This window comes from Chiloscyllium plagiosum, unplaced genomic scaffold (assembly GCF_037043375.1).
Source record: "Chiloscyllium plagiosum isolate Xiang-an unplaced genomic scaffold, Cpla_swu_hap1 HiC_scaffold_35, whole genome shotgun sequence".
Taxonomy (NCBI): domain Eukaryota; kingdom Metazoa; phylum Chordata; class Chondrichthyes; order Orectolobiformes; family Hemiscylliidae; genus Chiloscyllium; species Chiloscyllium plagiosum.
The window spans coordinates 11884960-11910553 of NW_028270173.1; the positions used below are offsets into that span (position 1 = coordinate 11884960).

Genomic DNA, 25594 nt, shown 5'->3' on the forward strand with positions numbered 1-25594 from the left:
ATATCTGGTCGGCATGGACGGGTTGGACCGAAGGGTCTGTTTCCTTGTTGTACATCTCTATGACTCTATGCTGTAAATCAGAACCAAAACCAGAACTTGCTGGAAAAGTGCAGCAAGTCTGGCAGCGTCAGTAGAAAAAAAATCGGAGTTAATGTTTTGGGTTGAGTGACCCTTCCTTAGAACTCTGAGGAAAGTTCACTTGACCTGCGTTAACTCTGATTTCTCTCTCCAGATCCTGCTAGACCTTTTCCTGCAAGTTCTGTTTCTGTGGCCTATTTTTGTGTCATCCATAAGTTTTCTTATCATCCCCTGCCACATTCTCATCTATATCACTTACATAAATCACAGACAATAAGGGGCCCAACACTGACCCAGTTGTACACCATGGGACACTCCCCTCCAATCACAGAAACAACCTTCTACCATGGTTCCTTGTCTCCTCCAACTCTGCTAATTTGGAATCCATTGGGTCACGTTTGCCTGGATCCCATACATTTTTACTTTCTTTACCACTCTCCCACATGGGACCTGGTCAAAGGTTTTGCTGAAATCCATATAATTTTCAATGTATCAATTGAAAATAAATTTGATATAGACCTAACTGTGAATAATTATATTTCAGACTTTGTTTGATAATAATTTTGTCAAAGATCCCTTAAAAACAAACTTTAAAGTGCATAGAATTCAGATTGTTTTCTGTGATTTATTTTGTTGTGATTAAACACAGTATATCAAATATCACACATAGGATTATGCATTACCTCAATCACGTTAGAAACGACTTACTGGAAATATGTGAGAACAGGACATTCCAGCGCAGTACAGGCCCCTCGGCCCTCGATGTTGTGCTGACCTGTGAAACCGATTTGAAGCCCATCCAACCGACACTATTCCATTATCATCCATATATTTATCCAATGAGCATTTAAATGCCCTTCAAATTGGCAAATCTACTACTGTTGCAGGGAGGGCACTCCATGCCTGTACTATTCTCAGAGCTTTACAACGCTAATATAGCTGAAGCATTTATTTTCTGGAATTACTGTAATAGCACAGTTGTTTTCATTACACTTCTTACTTTCCTTCTCAATCTCTAAATCTGTCATTCTTTTCTGTGATTATGTTAAGTCTATGTCTAATTTCAATCCGAATATAGGTAAATATAAACTAACCTCCTTAGGTATAAAGAATATTCAACTGGACAATCAGTTTTTTTTCTTGTACATTTTGGGTCAAAATAAAGTCGGCCTGAGTGAGTATTTGAAATCAAAAGGTCTCATGCTGTATGAGTCACATTATCAAAATATTTGCACAATGGATCATAAAAAGGTAAAAATGTTTGGTCATGTTTGCAATTATTCTGAAACCCACATTCTTTATGGTTTGTGTACATTTTAATATTAAATCTTACCACATTCTATGAAAGTTTTATGAAGTTCCAGTTCTGCAAAGAGACAAAAATATTATTGTAAGTATCAGAATAACAATGCAATTAATCACATCTTCTCACCAAAATAGTTTGAATAAATCTGATCATTTTTCAATGAAAATCAGTTCTTACCAATATGTAATTTACCATCGTTAGATATTTGATTAATAAACTGTGTTGCAGTTCATGTATTGTAGTGTTTTACTGTGCAACTGGTTTGGTTATAAGGGGGGTGAAGTGGGAGATGGAAAATTAGATTAAAACAACAGAATTTTTCTCCAATGGTTTGAAGAACCATAGGGGAAAAGAAAATCCTGATCAAAATAAAATGAAAATACCATACCTGAGCCATTAGGGCTAAAATATTTTCAAAATATTCAAACAAAATGAGCTGCAATAAAAATGTTACAGAAAAAAATCATTAGAGGGTAATGTTCCTTAAAATAAAATTGAGGCACCAGGTAACAACATATAAACAGAACCCGGAGTCTGACGAGATTCAGATGAGTTAAACAGAAGACACTGGAGATTACAGATAGTTAAGGAATTTGTGTTGTTTGGTGAAATTACAAAAGAAATTGTTAAACACCAAACACTTTTATTGACCAGGCCAGACTCCCTCAAGACATTTTTTAAGAAGGTAGCCCAAACCCTAACTTTTCTAGTTGCTTTAAGTAGATGGATATTCCAGGAAGGATGCAGCTGGTCAAACTACGTGGCTTCAAGTAAAACAAAATTTATTTACACATCACCAAATAAAACACAAACTAAAGAAAACAGAATTTAAAATGACAATGTTTCGAAAACCTGACTGACACAATATCCCTGTCAACTTAACAAAGAGCTGATCCAATTTCCTACAACATTTCATAAACACAATCCTTGGCAAAAAGGTAAATTCAAACACAAATTCTTACTGGATAGAGGATTCAGAGAGAGAGAGAGAGAGAGGATCAGCCAGGGATCATTTGCTGAAGCATGGACCTGAAGCTGAAGCTACACTGCAGCTGTTTCTCTACGTCCTCAGCTAAAAACTAAACCGGAACCTCTGCCTTTTACACCACTCTTGGAAAGAAAAGGGCTCCGTAACCTTGTTAAAGGAGCAGCACTGTCACAAGGAGAAGAGAAGACAAGGATCAGGAAATGGAAGCTGTGATAAATGAGTTGCTTCAATAAATCCTTACCTTTGAAAAGTGTGGAAAAGTTCCATATCAAAAGATTCAAATTAAAACTGGACACATAGACTTTATATGATGCACCTTCTCATTCAGAAGCGAAAAAGCAACAAAATAGATGAATTGCCAACAAATATTAGCGCTGAAAATGGAGCATGATTCCTGAAGAAGGGCTTATGCCCGAAACGTTGATTCTCCTGTTCCCTGGATGCTGCCTGACCTGCTGCGCTTTTCCAGCAACACGTTTTCAGCTCTGATCTCCAGCATCTGCAGACCTCACTTTTTTCTCAACAAATATTAGAGGCAGCTCCCTGCCATTGGCCATCCTTCACTTCAAAGCTGATGTCTATTCAGCGTCACAAGATCTTGCCATGGTTTTGATGAAACTGAACATGCTGATTCCCGATCCTTTGACCTTTGGGCACAAAGGGCAGGATTTCACTGAGTCAGCAGGATCATGAGTGCCACTCAGCTTCAATTTTCAGACATTAGGCCTCAAAGCAGATATGTATTTTGATGGATAGGTCATTGTCCTTCTGAACAATGGGTAGGAAATTCACCCTAGTCTTTTGGTTGAATGCTTTTACACCTCAAGGAGAGTTTTAGGTTGTCTTTGAAGCTTTTATTTTGTTTCCTCTGAATTGTTGGCCATTTGAGAGTAAAGGAAACAGGATTTGGCAAGGGGAGAGTGCTTTCAGCCATCCATACACAATGATCAGCCATTAAATTGATCTTACTGGATAGAGTTTTGCTGGAATGCTCGTCTTATCCGATCAGCTTCAAGAAGGGCAATAATGTTTGTTTAAGAATCTTCTCATTAAATCTGGAGCATGTTTCAGGGAAATTTCTGGTAGGAGTTCTCTCACTCTCTGCTGATTCACAGTCCAGGATTCACTGCTGTGCAGGAGTGCTGTGAAAGTAACCTTTTTAAATTATTTGTTAATCAAATGCAATATGCTTTTTGTGGTAAATTTAGTTCTGAAAGTTAAACAGATGCATATCATTTCAACATCTAACACTGACACCAGAGGGCAGCTGAGTTTTGGGAGGTAAACAGCCACTGCCAGACTGTGAACAGCACAGAGCTTATGACCAAAGCTTGTATGTCTTTATTCTTTCATGGAAAATCCTTATCACTGGTCAGGCCTGCATTTATTACCTATTTCTAATTATCTCTGAAGGGGTGGTAATAAATTCACCATCATGGGCAGAATTAGTGAGTGGGCAAGAAGACGTTAGATGAAAATAATGTGGAGGAAGTGACGATCTGTTGGCCTGCTTTTGTAGTCACCGTTGTTACATGTCTAGTCCAGTTCAATTTCTGATAAATGGAAATCCCAGTGTGGTGATAGTGGGGGAATCAGTGTTTGTAATATCATCGAATGTTACGTTTTCTCCATGAATTATAGAGGAACACAGTAAAGAAACCGACCCTTTGGCCAAACTCATCCATGCTGACCAGGTTTCTGAAACTGAACTAGTCCCATTTAACTGCATTTGTCCCATGTCCCCCTCATCCTTTCCTATTCATGTACCTGTCACAATGTCTTTCAAATCTTGGAATGGTACTCACCTTTACCACCTTCTCTGACAGCTCGTTCCATACACACACCACCCTCTGTGTCTTTCATCTCTCACCTTATACTAATTTTGGACTCCCCTACACTACACCTTATCTGTACCCTTCATGATTTATAAACTACTATAAGAAGTTGTTGGAGATGGTCATAGAGTGTGAAGTATAAATGTTACTTGCCACTTATCAGCTCAAACTTGGGTATTGTCCATGTCTTGTGACATGGACTGGTTCAGCATCTGAGGAGTCACAAATGGTACTGAACATTGACAATGAACATCCCTTCATCGTAAGGTCAGAATGGGAATAGTCATTGATGAACCAATTGAAAGTTGTTGGGTCAAGGATACTACCCTGAGGATCTCCACAGTGATGTCCTGGAGCGGAGGTGACTGACCTCCAACAATCACAACCATCTTCCTTTGTGTCTTGTATGACTTCAACCAGCAGAGAGTTTTCCCTTGGCTTTTGTTGTCTTTCATCCATTCAATTGTACATGACATCTCTTCCTTAATGATGCTTTCTGATGGATTCTGCCTCGTGATACTAAGGGATAGACTGAAGGGGTTTGTCATGAAGAGTGATGTTGAGAGTGTGAGTTCAATTCCTGGACAGGCTGAGGTTACCATGAAGGTCCCAGCTTCGCAGCCTCACTCCTTGTCTGAGCTGTGGTGACCCTCAGGTTAAACCACCACAGTGACAGAGCAGCTCTATGGTCCACTAATACTATGGTGACTCTGCCTTTTACTATCAGCTTCTACTGTGCATTCCTGGTTGAGGAGTAACTCATTTCCCGCTGTATTCCATTGTGTCAGTGCTTGTGTTGGGAATGTCCTGCCCAGAAGGGACAAGGCAGGTTGATGATGTGTGGTCATTCTGGCTTGAATCTATTTCAATATTTCCTCAATACAGGGAAAACTCTAACAGGGATGTCATGAATTAAAATGACAACAGAAAAGATATAAGCTCTGAGTAAGGCTTGTCTTTTTCTGGAGAATGCGGAACATTCTTTGCTCCAGTCCTTTTCAGGCCACCTCCCAGAACCCTTTTTCCAGTATTACAATAACTGCACCGCTGCCATTTCTTGGCTTATCCAGCACTGGAAACAATCTTCAATTTTGCTTTCAATTTCAACCTTTCTCTCATCTTTCCCCGGACCATCTCTTCCCTTCCCTTCTTTATCTTTTTGGACATATCCCTGGGGATATATTCTTTAATGATATATATCACATGGCCACTGAATACCTTGAATACATGTCCTTGCAACCTGCTTCCTGGAAGATCTCTATTCCATTCTCCTAGTTTCCTCTGTCTGCATGACATCTGCACTGATGGTAACACCTTCCATTCTGGTTCTTCTGACATTTCTTCCTCCTTACTCAACTACAACACCCCCTCACTCCCACCTTAAGCAGCCACTAACAGGGCCCTTCACTGTGCGGAACCCAATTCTCACAGTTTTGTTCTTTTCTCTTCCTCTCCCTCCTCACATTATAACAGGTTTCACCGTGTACTCGTGTTCCATGCCACCTGCTTCTGAAATTGAAAAATTGTCATCCATAATTTCCACCAGCTCCAACATCATGCTGCCACCAAACACATTTACCCCATATCTCTCCTGTCAGTCTTCCAAAGGATTTGTTCTCTCCCTGGTTCACTCTGTTATCATCCCCCAATACTTCATCTCTCTCCTACAAGTTGCTGCACAATCACCTTTTTGCCTCCTCCCTCCTTACTTTCTCATGCCCCAAACATTCCTTCCAGGTGAAGCAGTTGTTCCCCTCAACTTCTTTCAATTTTGTCTACTATATTGAGTGTTCTTGATCCAATCTCTTCCACACAGATTGCTTTACACAGCGAGATTCTGCTTCTGTATCATTTAATACATCATCATTTTCTCACACTGACATTCCTGCCCGAGGCCTGATGTAATTTTCAGTGAAGCCCAACACAGCTGGAGGAACAGCACTTCATTTTCCATTTAGACATTTGACAGCTTCCTGCCCTGAACACTGAGTCCAACAATGTGCTCAGGAACTCTATCTTCCATTCAGGATATTTTTCACCTAGTGTCTCTATTTTGTTCTCGTGTTTTTGCTTTCAGTCTAACCTTTCTCTGACCTTGTCTTTTGTTCCACCATCGCCTCAATTTTTTAAACAGCATAAACCTCATCACATTTTCACCACCATTAAGTTTGAAACAAGATCGCATTGCATTGGAAACATTAACTGTGTGTTTTTTCCCCACAGAAGCTGTCAGAGTTATTGAATTTCATCAGCACTTCTTTTCTGACAGCTGAACCATAAACTTGTTCCGACTTGTGGCAAATTTATAACTAGTTCTGAAGAAATCACTGAACTTGAAACATTAACTCTGCTTTCTCTCCACAGATGCTGCCAGACTTGCTGAGCTTCTTCAACAATTTGGGTTTTTTTTCAGATTTATAGCATCCACAGCTCTGTGTTTTATGATGCTAGTTGGTATAGTTCTGGATTATTTTTGCTTCACATTTGCTGAGCACAATGTTACACATACTTACGTGGGGAACATAACAACACAATTTTCAACAGTTGGCATTTGTTTAAGAATTATTAATGGAGTGTTTTCTGTTCAGCTGGAGTCTGGGAATCACAACTATTCCTCTGTTCTCCTCTTCAATGTGACCAGCTCTTCACAAACACTTCACCCTTCCTCAAACAATTAACATTGAAACAAACCCAATCTTTTCCCATACACATTGTCCTGGTGTTATGCTGTGATTCTGAAATTCCACAGATTTGTTCACGGAGACTGAGAGATCCCCCATGGATTTCCAGGCTTGTGTCTTTATTGTCTTTACTCAGTGCTACACGGAGACTGTACCTTTAATGTGTCGATGGTTTTTCACACTCCAGTAAACCACAGCAGCAATGCCAACAGTTACACAAAGGATGGTCACGAGTAAAGGTGCCAGCCAGTCAGGGACATCAGGGAAGATCACATCTGTAAAGTGAATACCAGTGCATTACATAAATATATTTTCTGCAGCATGTGCCATAGAAATTATTATTACACAATATTTACAATTATTAAATGCTCATGAGATGAAAAACCCACTGTCCTCTCGCAGTCTCCTGATTTAACCTCAATAGGGTCGTCTGGAACATGCAAAAATGTCAACACTGAAGTTTGTTAAATTCCCAACTGACAATGGAACCCCTGCCTGCTACTAATGCTTATTATTGCTCTCTGTGTCAGGCTAGGGACTCTAACACTGCCAATCACAAATACAAAAATAAATGAAGCTCCATCGTTATATTTGTATTCCAGAACTCGTGGGATCAACAAAGCTACACTTCCTAACGTCTCTGTCTGGGAAGGTATCTCAAATGTGTCAGATAAAACCAAAATAATGCTGACACTGGAAATCTGAAACACAGATAGAAAGTGCTAGAGCAACTCAGCAGAAGTGGCAGCATCTGTGGAGCTTCTCTAGCACTTAAAGTCATAGAATCATAGAGATGTACAGCATGGAAACAGGCCCTTCGGTCCAACCCGCCCATGCCGACCAGATATCCCAACCCAATCTAGTCCCACCTGCCAGCACCCGGCCCATATCCCTCCAAATCCTTCCTATTTATATACACATCCAAATGCCTCTCAAATGTTGCAATTGTACCAGCCTCCACCTCATCCTCTGGCAGCTCATTTCATACAAGTACCACCCTCTCTGTGAACAAGTTGCCCCTTAGGTCTCTTTTATATCTTTCCCCTAAACCTATGCCCTCTAGTTCTGGACTCCCCGACCCCAGGGAAAAGACTTTGTCTATTTACCCTATCCTGTGCTGATCTCAAATGTGTCCCCAGCTACAGTCCCCAAAACAAAACAGCCTGCTTGACTGGAAGCACATCCACAAGCATCCACTCCCTCCACCACTGATGCTCAGTAGCAGCAGGGTATCCTATCTACAAGTTTGCCTGCAGCCATTTATCAAAAATCCTGAGACAGCACCACTCCAACTCACTCCAATATATGGGAACACCAACACCTGCAAGTTTGCCTGCAAGCCATTCACCATCCTGACTTGAAAATGTATCACTATTCCTTCACTGTCATTGGGTCAAAATTCTGGAATTCCCTTCCGAAGAGTATTGTAAATGAAATTATAACAAATGGACTGTGGTGATTCATTACCACTTTTCCAAGGGCATCTTAGCAGAGTATAAAGGCAGTTAGAGTATACTTAAGAGGGAAACCAGGAGAGGTGGCTTTGGCAAATAGGATTAAGGTGAATCCAAATGCATTATATTCATACATTAAGGAAAAAAGACAAATAAGGGAGAGAATAGGGCCTGTCAATGATCAGCCAGGCAGCCTATGTGTGGAGCCACAGGAGATGGGGGAGATACAAAACAAATATTTTGCATGTGTTCATGGTGGAGAAGGACAAGGAAGATATACAGTGTGGGGAAATAGATGGTGACATCTTGAAAAATGTCCATATTATAGAGGAGGAGGTGCTGGATGTCTTGCAATGCATAAAAGTGGATAAATCCCCAGCACAGCATCTAAACTTGCTGGAGAAACCATAAGAATCTATAGAGGTGGCAAAAATTCAGTTGCAAGTGAAGCAGCTTGAGTTAGAAGCGAAAGATAGGGAAAGGGCAGTAGAAATGAAAGTTTGAGTTACGATTAAAAGCCGAAGATAAATTAAAACTGACAATTAAAAAGGAAAGTCAGTTGAAAAGGCTGGAGATAAAGGCTGAAGGTAGGCTTAGTGAGGATGAGGAATCCTCTGGTAGTCAGGAGCCCAGTGAGAAACTGGTGAAGTATGTTCAAGCATTGCCTACATTTGATAAGAAGGATGTGGAAGCCTCTTTCATCTTATTTGAAAAGGTGGCTGAACAAATGCAGTGGCCACTGGAACTTGGAGGTCATTTAGGAGTGAGGTAAAGACCGGCTAAAATGCAAAGACATTTTTACTGGCCTGGACTACACAAAGGTGCAGTTGAATTTTGTCAGATGTATCATGTGTGTCAGGTTATCGGAAAACCACAGGCAGGAATAAAACCTGCACCTTTAATATCTATTCCAGCATTTGAGAAAACTTTCACAAGAGTCTTGATTGATTGCGTAGGTCCCTTACCTCAAACAAAAAGTGGGAATAAGTATTTGTTAACAATAATGGATGTGTCAACTAGACTTCCCGAGGCAATCCTATTACGCAACATCACAGCTAAAACGTTGGAGAAGAATTACTAAATGTTTTACTCAATATGGATTACCAAGAGAGATCCAGTCAGATCAAGGATCAAACTTCACATCAAACTATTCAGGAGTTTATGGATAACTTGGGAATAAAGCAATTCAAATCTACTGTGTACCATCCAGAATCGCAAAGAGCACTAGAGAGATGCCATCAAACATTAAAGCCCATGTTGAGGGTTTATGGTCAGGATTATCCAGATGATTAGGATAAGGGAGTTCTGTTTGTACTTTTTGTGGTCAGAAATGCACCAAATAAATTGACAGAATTCAGTCCTTTGGAATTAATTTTTGGGCATGAAGTAAGAGGATCGTTAAAATTGATTAAGGAGAAAGTAATAAGTCAGAATTCAGAGATCACCCATTTGGACTGTGTGTCAAATTTTAGAGAATGATTTAATGGAGCTGGGGAGTTGGCTCGACAGCATTCGAAAGTATCCCAGCATGCAATGAAACAGGGAGTGGATAAGAAATCACAAATTCACAGTTTTGCAATTGGGAATAAGGTATTGGTGTTACTTCCAATAACAGGTGAACCTTTAAAAGCAAGGTTTAGTGGACTGTATCAAATTGAGAGGAAATTGAGTGAGGTGATTTACTTGATAAGGACTCCAGGTGGGAAAAAATCTCACAGAGTGTGTCATGTGATTATGCTCAAAAGGTACTTGGACAGGGAAGGAAAGCAAGAGGAGAAGGGGTTCATGATTACAGCACAGAAGGAAGAACAGGGTTCAGAGGATTCTCATTCCTTACATCAAATTGGACAATGAGGACGTTGTCATAAATTGGGATAAATTACTGAATTACCTGCCACAAGAAAATCGAAATGACCTGAAAGAGTTATTACTGTCACATGCGGAGATACGTGGAAATTGGGAAAATTTAAGGATAAAAATGCCAACCTGTTTAGATGGAGCTTGTTGTTGCAGCCTTTACTTTGACAATTGGCAAGTGGCAGGTTGCGAAAGCGTGAATGCTGATGTGTTATTGAGGTTTGAATGGGATATGGAAGCGTTTGGTGGCGGGTGTGTCACGGCCTGAATTTGCATATGGTTATGCACGTTTGCATGGCTATAGTTAGTATTTGAGACTACTAACTACATTGTTTTTGAAGTGTTTTAAAAATCAAGCCATCTTTTGATATTGATGGTTCATTTTTTTAAGGGGAGAAGTGTCACAAAGCTGGTCCTGTTTTTTTAAAAGCTGTTCCTTTTCTCAAGGATACTGTGTACTTAATTCTTTTCAGAGTGGTCATAAACAGGCCGGGGCTCCAGTCAGACATGGCTTGGCTGGTGGTGAGATGGGCTCTGCCTGTGAGATCCTTTATGCACGCCCAGACTCTCAGCCGCACCGCACGCTGCCCTCAAAGCGGCTGCGGGGGGGACGAGAATGTCACACATCTCCTTCTGGTATGTGCCTACGCAGAAGAAGTCTGGAGATGAATGCAGTGGTGTTTGTCGAGGTTCGTCCCGAGCAGCGCCGTGACGCGGGACTCCGTGCTCTACGGCCTGTTCCCCAGGACGCACACCGAGACGAACATCAACTGTGCCTGGAGGATCATCAACTCGGTGAAGGACACTCTCTGGGCGGTGACCCCGACTGAGTGTTGCAGACTGGCACATTCCAAGGTGCTAGACTACATGTTGAGGGATGCACTGAAGCTTGGGGCAACTGCCGCCAAGGCGCGGTGGGGAAAGACCACCGTGTAACATCTGCCTGCCTAAAGAAGAACAGGGGGCCCATGCAGTCATTTGGGCTCTGCTGATGCCTCAGCTAAAAATGTAATCGTACAGACCTGTAAATAGGAATGATTACTCTGTTTCGGTATGCAAACAAATGGAATGTTTACATATGTATGGCATGTCCAGTTGTATAGATCATTAAATTATTTTATGAATAAAGTATATTTTTGAAATAAAAAAAAGATTAGTACAGAGATGAAAAGGACTTTGAGAGGCCTTTTATTTATATGTAAACAGATGAGACTTCAGGCCAAATTGATCATGTTTTAGAAAGGGGAGTAGTCAGTTTTGAAAGCTGAGCAGTTCAGTTCAGATCAGTACTAGTTAAGGAGTTCAACAGTGAGTTTTGGGGAAACAGCCTGCTAAACTCTCTCTCCTTTGCCCTTCTAACTTTGACCTGTAAGAATTTGTTTCATTTTTACTGTATTTCAGAGGATCTGCTTATTGGGACTGTTGTGTATATTCGGAACAGCATAATTAAAATTAGTTTGGATTGACTGGGTTCTGTAGATATTCTTTGTTCTATTCTTGGTGTTTCATTCCGTAATCTTGAGAATAAATTTTTGTCTATTTTAAAATCTGGTAGTCAACCTAGCTAATTTCCTCCAGGTAATTTTCACTGTACGCCTACTGAAACAAATTGCAAAGTTATAGTCTGGGCTGCCTGCTTAAGAATGTTTTGAGTGGTCTAGTCTAGTCCATAACAATGTGTGGAATGAGCTGCAAGAGCAAGTGGTGGAGGCTGGTACAATTACAGCAGTTAAAAGGCAACTGGATGGTTCTATAAATAGGAAGGGTTTAGAGGGAAGTTGGCCAAGTGCTGGCAAATGGGACTAGATTATGTTAGGATACCAGGTCGGCAAGGACGGGTTGGACCAAAGGGTCTATTTCCATGCTGTATATCTCTATGATTCAATCTAGGGACGGGCAAAAATGCTAGGTAACTAGTGATGCTCACATCCCAAAATTCTAGAAATTTCTGGGGCCTAAGTTTGGAAATTATCCTTGTCTAGGCTATATTTAATGAATTGTATAGCATTTCACAGAGCACAGTGGATGACTTTGTTTGATTTATTATTGTCACCGAGATACAATGATTCGTATTGTTTTGCTTGTTTACCAGACAACTCCTATGTTGAGTAAGTACATCAGGGTAAGAGAACAGAATACAGAACATAGGGTTTCAGCTATAGAGAAGGGGCAGAGAACGATCAACTCTACTATATGAGAGATCCATTCATAAGTTTGATAACAGTGGGGAAGAAGCTGGTCTTGAATCTTTTGTTATGTGTTTTGAGACCTTTGTATCTCCTGCCCAATAGGAGATGGTGAATGAGAGTATAACTGGGGTGGGAAGGGTCTTTGTTTATGTTGGCTGCTTTCCCAAGGCATGGGAAATGTAGATGGAGTCATAGAGTCATAGAGCTCTACAGCATGGAAACAGACCCTTCTGCCCAACTCATCATGCTGACCAGATATCCTAAACTAGTCGAGATCCACTTAGACAAAAATGCCATAAGACATATGAGAGAAATTAGGCCATTTCACCATTTCTTTTCTCAACCTTTACAAGTTTCATAACATGCTTCCCAAAGCAGAGAGACAGAATTGAACACAGTATACCAAAAGTAGCCTAACCAATATCCTGTACAGTCTCAACATGACCTCCCAACTCCTATTCTCAATGCTCTGGCCAATAAAGGAAAGTATACCAAATGCCTTCTTCACTATCTTGTCTACCTGCAACTATACTTTCAAGGAACTATGAACCTGCACTCCAAGGTCTCTTTGTTCAGCAACACTCCCCAGGACCTTACCATTAAGTGTATAAGTTCTGCCTGATTTGCCTTTCCAAAATGCAGGCACTTTTATCTAAATTAAACTTCATCTGCCACTCCTCAGCCCATTGACCCATCTGACCAAGATCCCATTGTACTCTGAGGTAACCTCCTTCGCTGATGACACCACAATTTTGGTGTCATCTGCAAACTTACTAACTTAACTGCCTACGTTCACATTCAAATCATTTACATAAATGATGAAAAGCAGTGGACCCAGCACCGATCCCAGCACACCACTGGTCACAGGCCTCCAGTCTGAAAAGCAACCCCCCACCATCAGCCTCTGTCTTCTACCTTCGAGCCAGTTCTGTATCCAAATGGCTAGTTCTCTCCGTGTTCTGTGAGATCTAACCTTGCTAACCAGTCTACCATGAGGAACCTTGTTGAAAGATTTTCTGAAGTCCTTATAGGTCACATCCACTGCCTGCCTTCATCAATCCTCTTCATTAAGTTTTTTGAAAACTTAATCAAGTTAGTGAGACATGATTTCCCATGCGCAAAGCCGTGTTGAGTATCTCTAATCAGTCCTTGCCTTTCTAAATACATGTAAATCCTGATCCCCAGCATCCCCTCCAACAATCTGCCCACCACTGATGTCAGGCTCGCCAATCTATTGTTCCCTGGCTTCTCCTTATAATATTTCTGGAATAGTGGCATCATATTGGCCAACTTCCTGTCTTCCAGCACCTCACCTGTAGCTGTTGATAATAAAATTATCTCAGCAAGGGGCCCAGCAATCTCTTCCCTAGCTTCCACAGAGTTTTAGAGTACACCTGATCAGGTCAATGGAAGAAAACCTGGTTTTCATGATGGACTGGGTTTGGTTCACAACTCTCTGTAATTTCTTGTGGTCTTGAGCACAGCAGTTGCCATACCAAGCTGTGATGCACTCAGATAGGATGCTTCCTCTGGTGCATTTATAAAAACTGGTAAGTGTCATTGTGAACATGCTGAATTTCCTTGGCCTTCTGAGGAAATAGGTCAGAGAGTCCTAGAGCATAGAGACAGACCCTTCAGCCCAAACTGGTCCATGCCAACCAAAATCTCCATCCATGCCAGCCAATCCAATATCCTTCTCAACCTTTCCTATTGATGTACTTGTCCAAACCCCTTTTATATATTGTTAACATACCCGCCTCAACCACTTCCGCTGGCAGATCATTCCATATGCATACTGCCCTCTGAAGTTGCCCTTTAGGTTCCCTTTTATTCTTGGTAAATCAAATAAAGAGATATTAGGAAGAATGATTATTTCCTGGTTTACATTGGCTTCAATTGGTCAAACAACATCTTGAGTTTAAAATTCTCATCCTTACTTCCAAATTCCTCCATGTCTTTGCCTCCCCATCTCTATAATCGCCTCAAGCCCCAAACCATCCAAGGCATTTCTGCTCATTAATTTTGGTCCCCAGACCAACCCTGGTTTTAAGTGCTTCACACCAGTGACAGCACCTTACCTTGCTGAGGGCCCAAGCTTTAGAAATCATTCCTTAAGCCTCTCCACCTTTCTACCTCATTCTCCACCTCAAAGAAACACCTTAAAACCTTGCTCTTTAACTAAGTATTTCATCATCTGAGTTAATATCTCCTTAGGTGACTAAGTGAATTATTTTGCTTCAGAAAGTTCCAGTGAAGAGCCTTGAGGCGTTTCATTACTTTGAAGTGTTGGATCAATACAAGTTGTTGTTGTGAGTAACAACAGTGTGAAGGAGTCTGTTGGTCCCAGTTGGATAGATCATAGAAAAGTACAGCACAGAACAGGTCCTTTAGCCCACGATGTTGTGCTGAGGATTAATCCTAATGTAAAATAAAATAAGCTCACCTACGCACCCCTCAATTCACTGTGCATGTCCAGCAGTTGCTTAAATGTCCCTAATGACTCTGCTTCCACCACTACTGCTAGCAACACATTCCATGCATTCACAACTCTCCACGTAAAAAACCTACCTCTGACATCTCCTCTACACCTTAAAACTATGACCCTTCATGGCAGTCAATCCTGCCTTGGGGAAAAGTCTCTGGCTATCGACTCTATCCATGCCTCTCATTATTTTGTACACCTCAACCAAGTCACCTCTCTTCCTCCTCTCCAGAAAGAAACGTCCGAGCTTAGTCAGCCTCTCTTTGTAAGACAAGCCCTCCATGGTCAGCACACATAGGGAAGCAACAAAACCTTTCTTACAAATAAAGAGTTTAAAAACTGCTAACATAAATCACCAAAGATTATATCCATACTGAAGGACATAATACTGATTTGATACAAATGTATGGAGTGTGACATTTTTTCAACACAAATCAGACGTTGACATAACTGTGTTTGAGATAATCAAGAAAAGATAATCAAGGATTATCATATGTGGGCATCTTGGGGGCAATTAAATACATGATGTGATCAGTGGTAGAATAGAAGTCATTTTTAACTTTCTTGATGAAACATTCTCATTTACAAACCTGATATCTTGATTGTTGCTTCTTGTGCAATTCTCAAATCTTCATTCTGTATACGACACTTAAACCTTTTAGTTGATTGTTTTGTAACGACAATGATACTCTGGACATTCACAAGACCATTAGAGTCCTGCTCATAACTTGGTTCAGCTTGTGATAAAATAAGTCCATCTTCACTGATCCACTGTATTTCTGGCCTTGGGAACCATCCACTGGATTTACACACAACCTGGATTCCATTTTCATGATATCCCTTCATCTGGATCCAGGGCTGATGGCCCAAACCTATAATTGACAGAGAGTAGATTCAGAAACAGCAAACGTTAGGAACACTTCCTGTAACCATGTGAATCTGTTTATTTAATGTTATTGATAGGTATCTCATCATTGATTTATCACATGACTTTAATCAGATTATGAATTACATTTTATCTCAGAATATGCTTTTACAGCAAAGACACAATAATTGATATAAATTTATTTAGATTAATTAATTCCTAAGACTTGCACTACAGCTAGATATAAACACTTTCTAAAAGGAGAGGAAAGAAGAAAACCAGTGAGTGAATTTCTGACCAATTATACATGTAAGGATAAATGATACATATAGACTTTAGGGTAAGAATGTAAGTGACACCAATGGATTTTCAAACTTCTGCTTACCATGTACTCCCTGTTTTAACTCCATTTCAAGAGCAGGGTATGGGGTTATTTATATATTAGAGTCAGGTAATTGTAGCAGTAATAGTGCTTTGGGTGCAGTCATCTCAGAAGACAATAGCCCAGTGGTATTATCTAGATTATTAATCCATAGGCACAGGCAATGTCCTGGGAACCTGGATTCAAATCCCACCATGGCAGACAGTTGAATTTGAATTTTAAAAAATCTGGAATTGAGGGTGTAATACCAATCATGAAAGCGACGTTGGTTTTTGGGAAAAAGCCATCTGGTTCACAAATGTTGTCCAGCAAAGAAACCTGTCATCCTTACCTGTTCTGGCCGATATGTGACTCCCGATCCACAGCAATGTGGATTAACTGCAATTAGGGATGGACAGTAAGTGCTGCCCTATCCAACAATTCAAAACTTGTGAATGAATATCAAAACAAAATGCATCATATTGTAATAATAGTGTAAGAGTTAATTAAGCTACAAGAGTTAAATGGTGATTTCTCCGTTCACAGTATGCAACATTCTCAGTCAAACATTTTACACCATTAGTGCCCACGACAGCAGAACTATCCCAAGTGGCCTTAGGAGTCATACAGAGACGGAGAAGATAGACATATATGATAAGGAATGAGACAAACAGTACCAGGCAGGGCCAGGCTCAGATCAGGTTGAACAGTCATTGATATTAACCTGCAACCAGAGACTTCTATTTCTCATGTGTTTACAGAAAAAGAGTTTGGAGTTTAGATAATGAGATGCCAATGCGACTGAAATGGTAAAATTGCAATTTCTTTTGTATTCCACAGATGTTTATTCTGACTAGTTTAGAGTACACTTTCCTTGAATTATAAACCTGTACGTGAAACCCCAGTGGTCGAGCATTAGAAAGCCCAACAACAGTTTCATTAACGATGATAATAAGATAATGATGGATTTGAGATATATTTCTCAACATTGCTCAGAAAAGGAAATGGTTGAAAATTAAATTCACATATGTTTTCATAGCATGACTGTTGGTGTTGAAGAATAGATATTGCAGGTAGGTAACCAGTATACAGAATGTCACCTCGGTCTGATGTTATTCATTTTTGGGGAAAGCAGGAAAAAAATCCATTCATGCTCACCTCTGAAGGAACAGGTTAGTTTGGCTGATGGGCCTGCTGGAAAATCACATTGGTCAGATTTAACAATACTCAGTCAGATGACAAGGAATGTCTGAGAAAGGGTGTGAAGATAGTGCCAATCTCTTTAACCTGTGCATTCAGCCCCCGTCCTCTTTGAAGCAGCATCAAACAAGCACACAGAGGGACACTTCTCTCCAGCCAAAGTTCCAGCACCTGAGATCCAATTATCCTGGAACCACATCCATTTGTTTTGACAGCCAGAGTGCATTCTGGGTAATACAGTTTGTGCCCACTAATGCCCAGCCTAGGTAACTCCAGCAGGTTTACTTCCCCTAAAGGAGAGCAGAGAACCAGTTGGATTTTTGTGGAAGTCTGATTTCATGTTTTTTGTCTTTGTGTTTTTAAGTTGGAACTTCAAGTTCTCAAATTTTTAGGGTGAAATTTGGATTTCTGTCCTCTGGGTTACATAAGCTCTGTTGTGTGGATGACAAAATGCAATATTGCACATGAGTGGTTGGTTCTAATTTACTGGAACTTTTGCAATTTGAAACTTGGAAGTGAAACCACAAGTCATGTGTCAATAGAATATCTCAATACCATGACTAGATATTCTCATTTGTCTATGGGTATTGTTATTTGTCATGCTTGTGAGAGTCAGGTCTTTTCAATCTTGTTGTCTAGCTATTGCATAGAAACCAGGTTCAAAGAAGCAGGGTTGGTTGCATGATATGGACGGTCAAATTATGTATAATTTTTATACTGAAAACCTAAGCTTTACTTAGACTTCATAAAAAGAAGAATAGAGTACGAAACCCAAGATACTTTGCTAAACCCATAAAGGACAGTTCAATCCGACTGTGACTGTGGTGCCCAATATTTTGGACATCCAAAGGATGTTAGGGGATGGAATAAGAGAAAGGGCCCAGATACAGATAAAGCACCAGTGAACGCAATTCATCTCCATGGCCCTGATCACAAGGGCATCTGCAGTTTCACCTCTGATATACAATATTGCTCAGTTAGATATTCAGTAGTGCAGGGCACAAAGTCCCTTTAATTCTGAGGACTTTTCTTGATGTTTTATCAATGGTTACTATTTGGTTTTTCAGGGGGTTCTTTTTCATTCTCATCAACAATAATAACTCTTTAGTCGTGTTGACTTATGGGGAATTGAGACCATCACAGAAGAATTAGAAGAATTTATTAATTTCCTCAATAATTATCAACCCTCTGTGAAACTTAAAGTTGCGGCAGGTAAGGAAATCATTAATTTCCAGGACACCACAGTGTCAACTGAAACAAGATAACAGCTGTAAGTTAGCATTTTCCCCATAATATTGCACACGTCTACATAAGAAAAATCACAGAGTGCACTGATGAGATCACAAGTAATGTATTTTCATTGCATAAGCAGAAAGCTCAAAGATTTTAAGAAAGCAGTCACTCCCTGAAATTTAAATTTCACATTTGACACAGTGTTCATTACAATGGAATGCACACCTTTAGCCCTACCTGGTACCTCTTAAACATTTGCTGCTTTCGATCCAACTTCCACTTGCAAGGAATTCATTCGCTCAGCAACATGAAATTGTCCTGGATCCCATTCAGCTGAGTAGACCCTTGCCGACAGGTTTCAAATTATTCTCTCTGCTCTGCAGCCTTCCTCTCACCTAGCAGCCCCTCTCTTCTAGTATGCACAGCCTACATCCCTCCACTCCCCTGCAGTCTCCCTCTCCCTCTGCCCCATATTGGCTTTCTCTCTTCTGCACACTCCCTACTCACTCTCTTGCCCCCCACTTTACAAACTCCTTCTCTTCTCCCCATTTACAGCCTCCTTCTGTCACCTTCCATTGCAGCCTCCTTTTCTGTCAACCACTCCTCTTGCAGCCTCCAGAGCCATTCCTGTCTTCTTTTGAGCATCTTCTCTTGACAACCCTCTTTGAGCCTTCTTGTCATCACCATATCCACCACCACCCTATCCCCACCTGAGTTTCTTTCATCTACCCCATCTCCCTGTGGAACCTCTATCTCTGACTGCCCCCTGCTTGGAGTTTCTTTATCACTGCAGCTAGAGAAAGCCAACCAGCCCAGAAACCCAATGGACAACACCTTAGCAAAACTCTCTCCAGCCTGGGCCCCTTGAGAAAAAAGCTTCCTTTTCCTATGCCTACCCAACTACTTACTGCGGCTTCAATCATACACTGTTTATCTCCCCACTTGCTGATGACAAACTCACTTGTGAACCTATCTGCAATAAATGTGAGAGACACCCAGTTTCTGATTAAAGGAAAAGCTCATCATCAATCCTACCCTTCCAATACCGGTACAATGTTTCTCTGGTTGGTTACCCCATGATTGATCAGGGTACTTTGCAGATGGTATCAAGTCAAATATAGTGGATGCCCAAAGAGACTTGAGGATTCAGTTGCATGGATCTTTATAATGTTGTGAACAGGTGTGGAAATTAATCTAGAAAGCCAAGGGGATCTGGGCCTTTATATCCAGATGACTTGAATACAAGGATTCAGAAGTTATGCTGCAGTTATCTAAAACTATGGTTAGACCCCTTTTGGATCCTGTCAGCACATCTGGGCACTGCACCTGTAGTAGAATGGGCAGAATTGGTGAGGAACTTCTCCCCAGTCAAAGACTGGTTGTATCTCCATCTACTGCTGACAGGTTCATAAATGGGTTTGCCATCAATCTCAACAAAAGGCTTCCTTTCTCCCAAGCTTACCCAATCACACACAGTTCGTCCAATCACACGTTGTTTCTCTCTCCATCATCCATGATGACAAAACTGATTCGTGAACCTATCAGCAGTAAATGTGAGAGGCTTTGACCAATCTTTTGATTAGAGCAGAATTTCCTCACCAATTCCACCCATTCTACCACATGCACAACTGTTCTCTGGTTGGGATTCCCATGATTGAATTTTCCAGGATGTGGATGGAACTGTCAGGGACATGATCATTTGCTGCCCTGTGTCCTTTGAGGTATGACACAGGCACACACCTGAATATAAACCACTCAGATTGTTTAAAAGCGTCACCAAAATTACTGCTCTCATATAGAAAGAGGTGATTATAAAGATAACAGATACATTGGTGGCTAACATTTCAGAGTCTTACAGCATGGAAATAGATCATTTGGTCCAACCACGCTGAACGTAATCCCAAACTAAACTAGTCCCACCTGCCAGATCCTGGCCCATATCCCTCCAAACCTTTCCTATTCATGTACCCATCCAAATCCTTTTTTAAATGTTGTAATTGTACCCGCATCCAACACATCCTCAGGAAGTTCATTCCACATGCGTACCACCCTCTTTGTAAAAAATTTGCGTCTCATATCTTTTTTAAATCTCTCTTTCTCTCACCATAAAAAATGTATCCCCTAGTTTTGAAGTTCCTCACCTTGGGGAAAAGACAACTATCACCAGCTCTATCTATAACTTTCACTATTTTATAAACCTCTATAAGGTCAAAACTCAACCTCCTTCACTCCAGTGAAAAATGTCCCAGCCTTTCTTCACAATTCAAACCTTCTATAAGTTCCTGCAGACTGGAAAGTAACCCCACAGTGTCCTGGCACAGATACAGGATTGGCTGAGTGGCAGAATGCAGAGAGTAGGGATAAAGGAATCTTTTTCAAAATGACAGTTGATGACTAATGGAGTTCCACAAGGGTCAGTATTGGGATGACTATTATTTACATTAGGTACAAACAATGACTGCAGATGCTGGAAACCAGATTCTGGATTAGTGGTGCTGGAAGAGCATAGCAGTTCGGGCAGAATCAGAGGAGCAGTAAAATCGATGTTTCGGGCAAAAGCCCTTCATCAGGAATGGTGGGGTAGGTGGTGGGGTAGGTAGTGTTGAGGTGGTGAATAAACTGCAAAAGGACTTGGTCAGGCCATGAGAGGGGGCAAAACCATGAGAAATAGAATACGATGTGGAAAGTCTGAGGTTATGCATTTTGGGAGGAAGAATAGAGGTGTAGACTATTTTCTAAACAGGGAAAGGCTTCAGAAATTTGAAGCACAAAAGGATCTAGGAATCCTAGTTCAAGATTCTCATGCAGACTCAGGTGTTGGCTAGTAAGGCAAATGCAGTGTCAACATTCATTTCAAGAGGTCTAGAATACAAGAGTAGTTATTCTGTATTGCTGAAGCTGTAAAAAGCTCTAATCAGACCAGATTTGGAATACTTTGAGCGACTTCGGGCCCTGCATCTAAGGAGGAGTTTGCTTGCATTGGAGTGGGTGCAGAGGAGGTTTACAAAAATGACCCTGGAGATAAAGGGAGTGATATATGAGGAGCAGTTGAGGACTCTAGGTCTGTACTCTGCTTGAAGCTGACAGAATATTGAGTGGTCTGGATCGAGTGGATGTGGAAAATAAGTTACCTCTACTAGGAGAGACTGGGATCCAAGGGCACAGCCTCAGAGTGAAGGGACAACCCTTTAGAACTGAGGAGAGAAAGAATTCTGTGGAAGAATCTGTGGAACTTAATACCACAGAGAGCAGTGTCATTGGGTGTATTTAAGACAGAAATAGATTATTGATCGGTAAGGAGATGAAAGGTTACGGGAAGAAGGCAGGAAAATGGGGTTGAGAAACATATCAGTTATGATTGCATAGCAGAGCAGAATTGATGAGTTGAATGGCCAAATTCTGCTTCTATGTCTTATGGCCTTATAGTCACCCTTTAAGAAGAGAGGGAGAGTAAAATTTAGAAGTCTCAACCTGTTAGTTTGATGTTGGATGTCAGCTGTAGGGAAAAAGTAATTATCTATTTTAAAGAATGTGCTAATAGATACTTAGAAAATAATGATATGATTGGATAGTTAGCATGAATTTATGAAATAGAAATCATGTCTGGCAATCCTGTTACAGATTATTTAGGATGGTACTTGTAGCATAGATAAAGGAACACAAGCGGATGTGGCATATTTGGATTTTCAGAAGGCTTTTGGTCATTCCACACAAGAGATGAGTAAACAAAATTTGAACACATGGGATTGGGGGTAATTTACTGGTCTGGATTAGGAATTGGTTAACAGACAAAAGTCTGACAGGAGGAATAATTGGATCATTTTCAGGATGGCAGGCTGGAATATCAATGCTGGAGTCAGAGATTTTCACAATTTAATGTTATATTTAACATTTTCCAATGACACAAACCTGATTAATAACAGAAAAAGAATGCAAGGAACTTCAAGATGATTTAGTCAAAGTGAATGGACAAGACATATATAAAAGATAATTTTTTAAAACATACATTCACAGATTATGGGTGTAGCTGACTGGGCTGGGATTTATTGTCATTTCCTAACTGACTTTCAGCAGGTTGTGGTGTTTTATCTCCTTGAATGGTGGAGATAACCCCATTGGACTGTTCGAGAGGGAGCTCCAGGACTTTGCTTCAATGATGGTGAAGGAATGGCATTACATTTCCAAGTTAGGATGATGCGTAAATTGGAGGGGACCATGTACATGGAAGTGTTCCCATGAGAATTAGGGATGGACAACAAATTCTGTTCTAGCCAGCTACATCCTCATCCTGTGAATGGATTTTAAAAAATCCGAGGGAATCTGCTTTGCACGCCCTCCAGTCAATCACAGCTCTCTTTCAGTGTGGTGACCAGAACTGCAGAGTGATCAAATAAACAAGTTCCAATATAATCTCCCTGCTATTGTAATCTATTAACCTATCCTGATGCTTTCAGGACTCCATAGACAAGCTTCCCAAGAAACCTCTGCTCTTCTGAGCTCCCTTTTGTCCTGCCATTCATTGAGTAATCCCTTTTCTTGTTACTTATTCCGTACTTACTATCATTTCATAGCTATCATACTTACATTTAAATTTAAACTTAAATTGCAGGTACACCGGTCTATTTGTTTATCTATTTCCTACATCTATTTACCATTTATCTATTTAGGGTGGCATGGTGGCTTAGTATTTAACACTGCTGCCTCACAGTGCCAGGGACCCCAGTTCAATTCCAACCTCGAATGACTGCCTGTGTGGAGTTTGCGTATTCTCCCCATGTTTGTGCGGATTCTGTCCGGGTGTTCCGGTTTCCTCCCACAATCCAAAGGTGTGCAGGTTGGGTGGATTGGCCATGGGAAATGCAGGGTTACAGGGATAAGTTGGGAGGGTGGATTTGGGTTGGATGCTCTTTGGAGGATGGTGTGGACTCAATGGACTACATAGCCTGCTTCCAAACTGCAGGGATTCTATTACATTACCTACCTGCCCTGCTGCCTTCCAGGATCTGTAGATATGTAGAGAAGATCTCTCTGATCTTCTTTCCAGAATCCTATCATAGTCATTCTTTGACTTGTTAGCCCTTCCCAAATGCATTATCTCATTGTATTACAGGTTGAATTCTATTTGCCATTGCTCTACCCACCTAACCTGTCATTTGATATCCTCCTGCATAGGACCATGGAAACAGGATTAGGCCAATCAGCCCCTCGAGCCTGTTCCATCATTCAATGAGATCATGACAGATTGTGGACTAACTCCATCCATCTGACTTTATCCTATATCCCTCCCAGCAATCCTCACTATTTACCATCCCAGATTTGATGGTCTGTCTCTCCCTGACTGTACACAAGCCTGAAGTATACACACAAATCTGGTTTTGCAATTTTGTAGGTTGTACGTTTTCCCAGCTGGCCTTATTTGATGATCCTTCTCTGTTAACAACCCTTCTCACTGTTACGATTGATTCTTTTGATCAATATTTCATCCAGTCCATCCCTTTTATTTTCTATCCTGCTTTCTAACTCATCTGAATGCCCTGGAAGCAGGAATATTGATCTGTCAATCAGCTCAGCTTTCAGCCATTCCTGGTTGTAGCTATGATGTCACACTACCACATGTGTCCCTGAGCCTGTCTTATTCTTCAGGCTCCTTGCATTAAAACATATTCAGTTTAATTTTGCTAAACTCATTTCTTTATCTAGCCTTTTGTTTTTTCTGCCTTTCTGATATTACCTTTTTAACTTTGAAGTCCACCTCAGTATCTCTACCCTCTAAACTACTTGTCAGGATTCCATCTCCCAGCCAATCTGTTTTGTGTCTGTTGGCCTTATCCTTCTAGGTGCTGGATGCCTCAGGTTTGGAAAGAGCTGTTGAAGATGACTTCATAAGATTCTGCAGAACATCTTGTGCATGGTACACACTGCAGCTACTGAGCATCAATATTGGAGGGAGTGAATGGTAAAAGTGGCAGATGTGGTTAGTGGTTAGTTTATGCAGTCAATAGTGAATTAAAAGCTAGTTCAATGATGACGAATGAAATCATTGTTGTTCATTGTAACAATTCACCTGGTTCATTAACATTCTTAGAATAAGGAGTACCCCATTTAAGACTGAGAAGGAGAGGACTATCTTTGCTCAGAGGGTCGTGAACATTTGGAGTTCTGTACCCGAGAGCCTGTGGAAGGTCAGTCATTGAGAATATGCAAGATGAAGACCGATAGATTTCTTGTTACTAATGACATGAATGGATATGGTATGTATTGAGATGGAATGAATTAGATGATCAGCCTAACTGAATGGGAGAGTGGGCTCAATAGGCTGCATGGCTAACTCCTGAATTCTGTTTTCATGCTTTATTTCATATCGATCTCTAAATGTTAAATGATTTTTTATCTGTAATTTCAACAGTTCTTTTAGAAGACAGAAATATATAACTTCTCCAAAGTTATTGCAGTGTACTAACGTATAACATTCAGGACGACTGCAGTTTCTTCTGAATAAGTTCCATCGTCAGCTAAACATCTGTATTCCCCTCCATCAAAAATTGTTGTGTTCGTTACTCGAAGAGATATGGCTCCTTTGGTCAGTTCATTTTTCAACAGTTCAGTCCTCCCTCTGTATTTCCTGTGCTGAGCAGCAGCATCATCTCCCCCATGGCTGTATACGTGAACTGGGGAATCAAGGCCTGATTTAAACCACTGCACCAACATGTTGCTGGCAGATATAGCTGGCACAAGCTGACATTCCAACAGAGCATCTTCACCCACAGTGGCTTCAATAGGTTCATCAGGTCCATGTATGATAAATTCACCTAGGGATGAACAACAATAAAAACTAAAATTCTGTACTAATGTAATCCACAGAACAAAATTATCAACTGTACTATAACATGACATTCCTCCATAATTGCATTAGAAAAGAATTTGAATTCAGCAAGTTTTGATTCTGATTTTAAATCATTAAACTGAGATTAATTTGGGAGTTTTCTGCTGAATATTTTAACTTATATATTGATTTGTCAATATTTCACATAAAGTCCTGTGTTATGATCCCTGTGGAGACGAATG

The 25594-nt window shown here is 40.7% G+C and overlaps 1 protein-coding gene across 5 annotated transcripts in view; it reads right to left on the bottom strand.

Moving 5' to 3' along the window:
• LOC122541328 (butyrophilin subfamily 3 member A1-like) overlaps positions 1 to 25594 on the bottom strand; it is a 160500-nt gene that overhangs the window by 21187 nt on the left and 113719 nt on the right. For all 5 annotated transcript variants that reach the window (XM_087979248.1, XM_087979247.1, XM_087979251.1 and 2 more), the window contains 4 exons: positions 24991 to 25338; positions 15461 to 15742; positions 7044 to 7163; positions 1412 to 1444 (listed from right to left, as the gene is read on the bottom strand). In XM_087979248.1, the coding sequence (XP_087835374.1) occupies positions 1412 to 1444; positions 7044 to 7163; positions 15461 to 15742; positions 24991 to 25338 (783 nt within the window). The remainder of the gene's footprint in view (positions 1 to 1411; positions 1445 to 7043; positions 7164 to 15460; positions 15743 to 24990; positions 25339 to 25594) is intronic.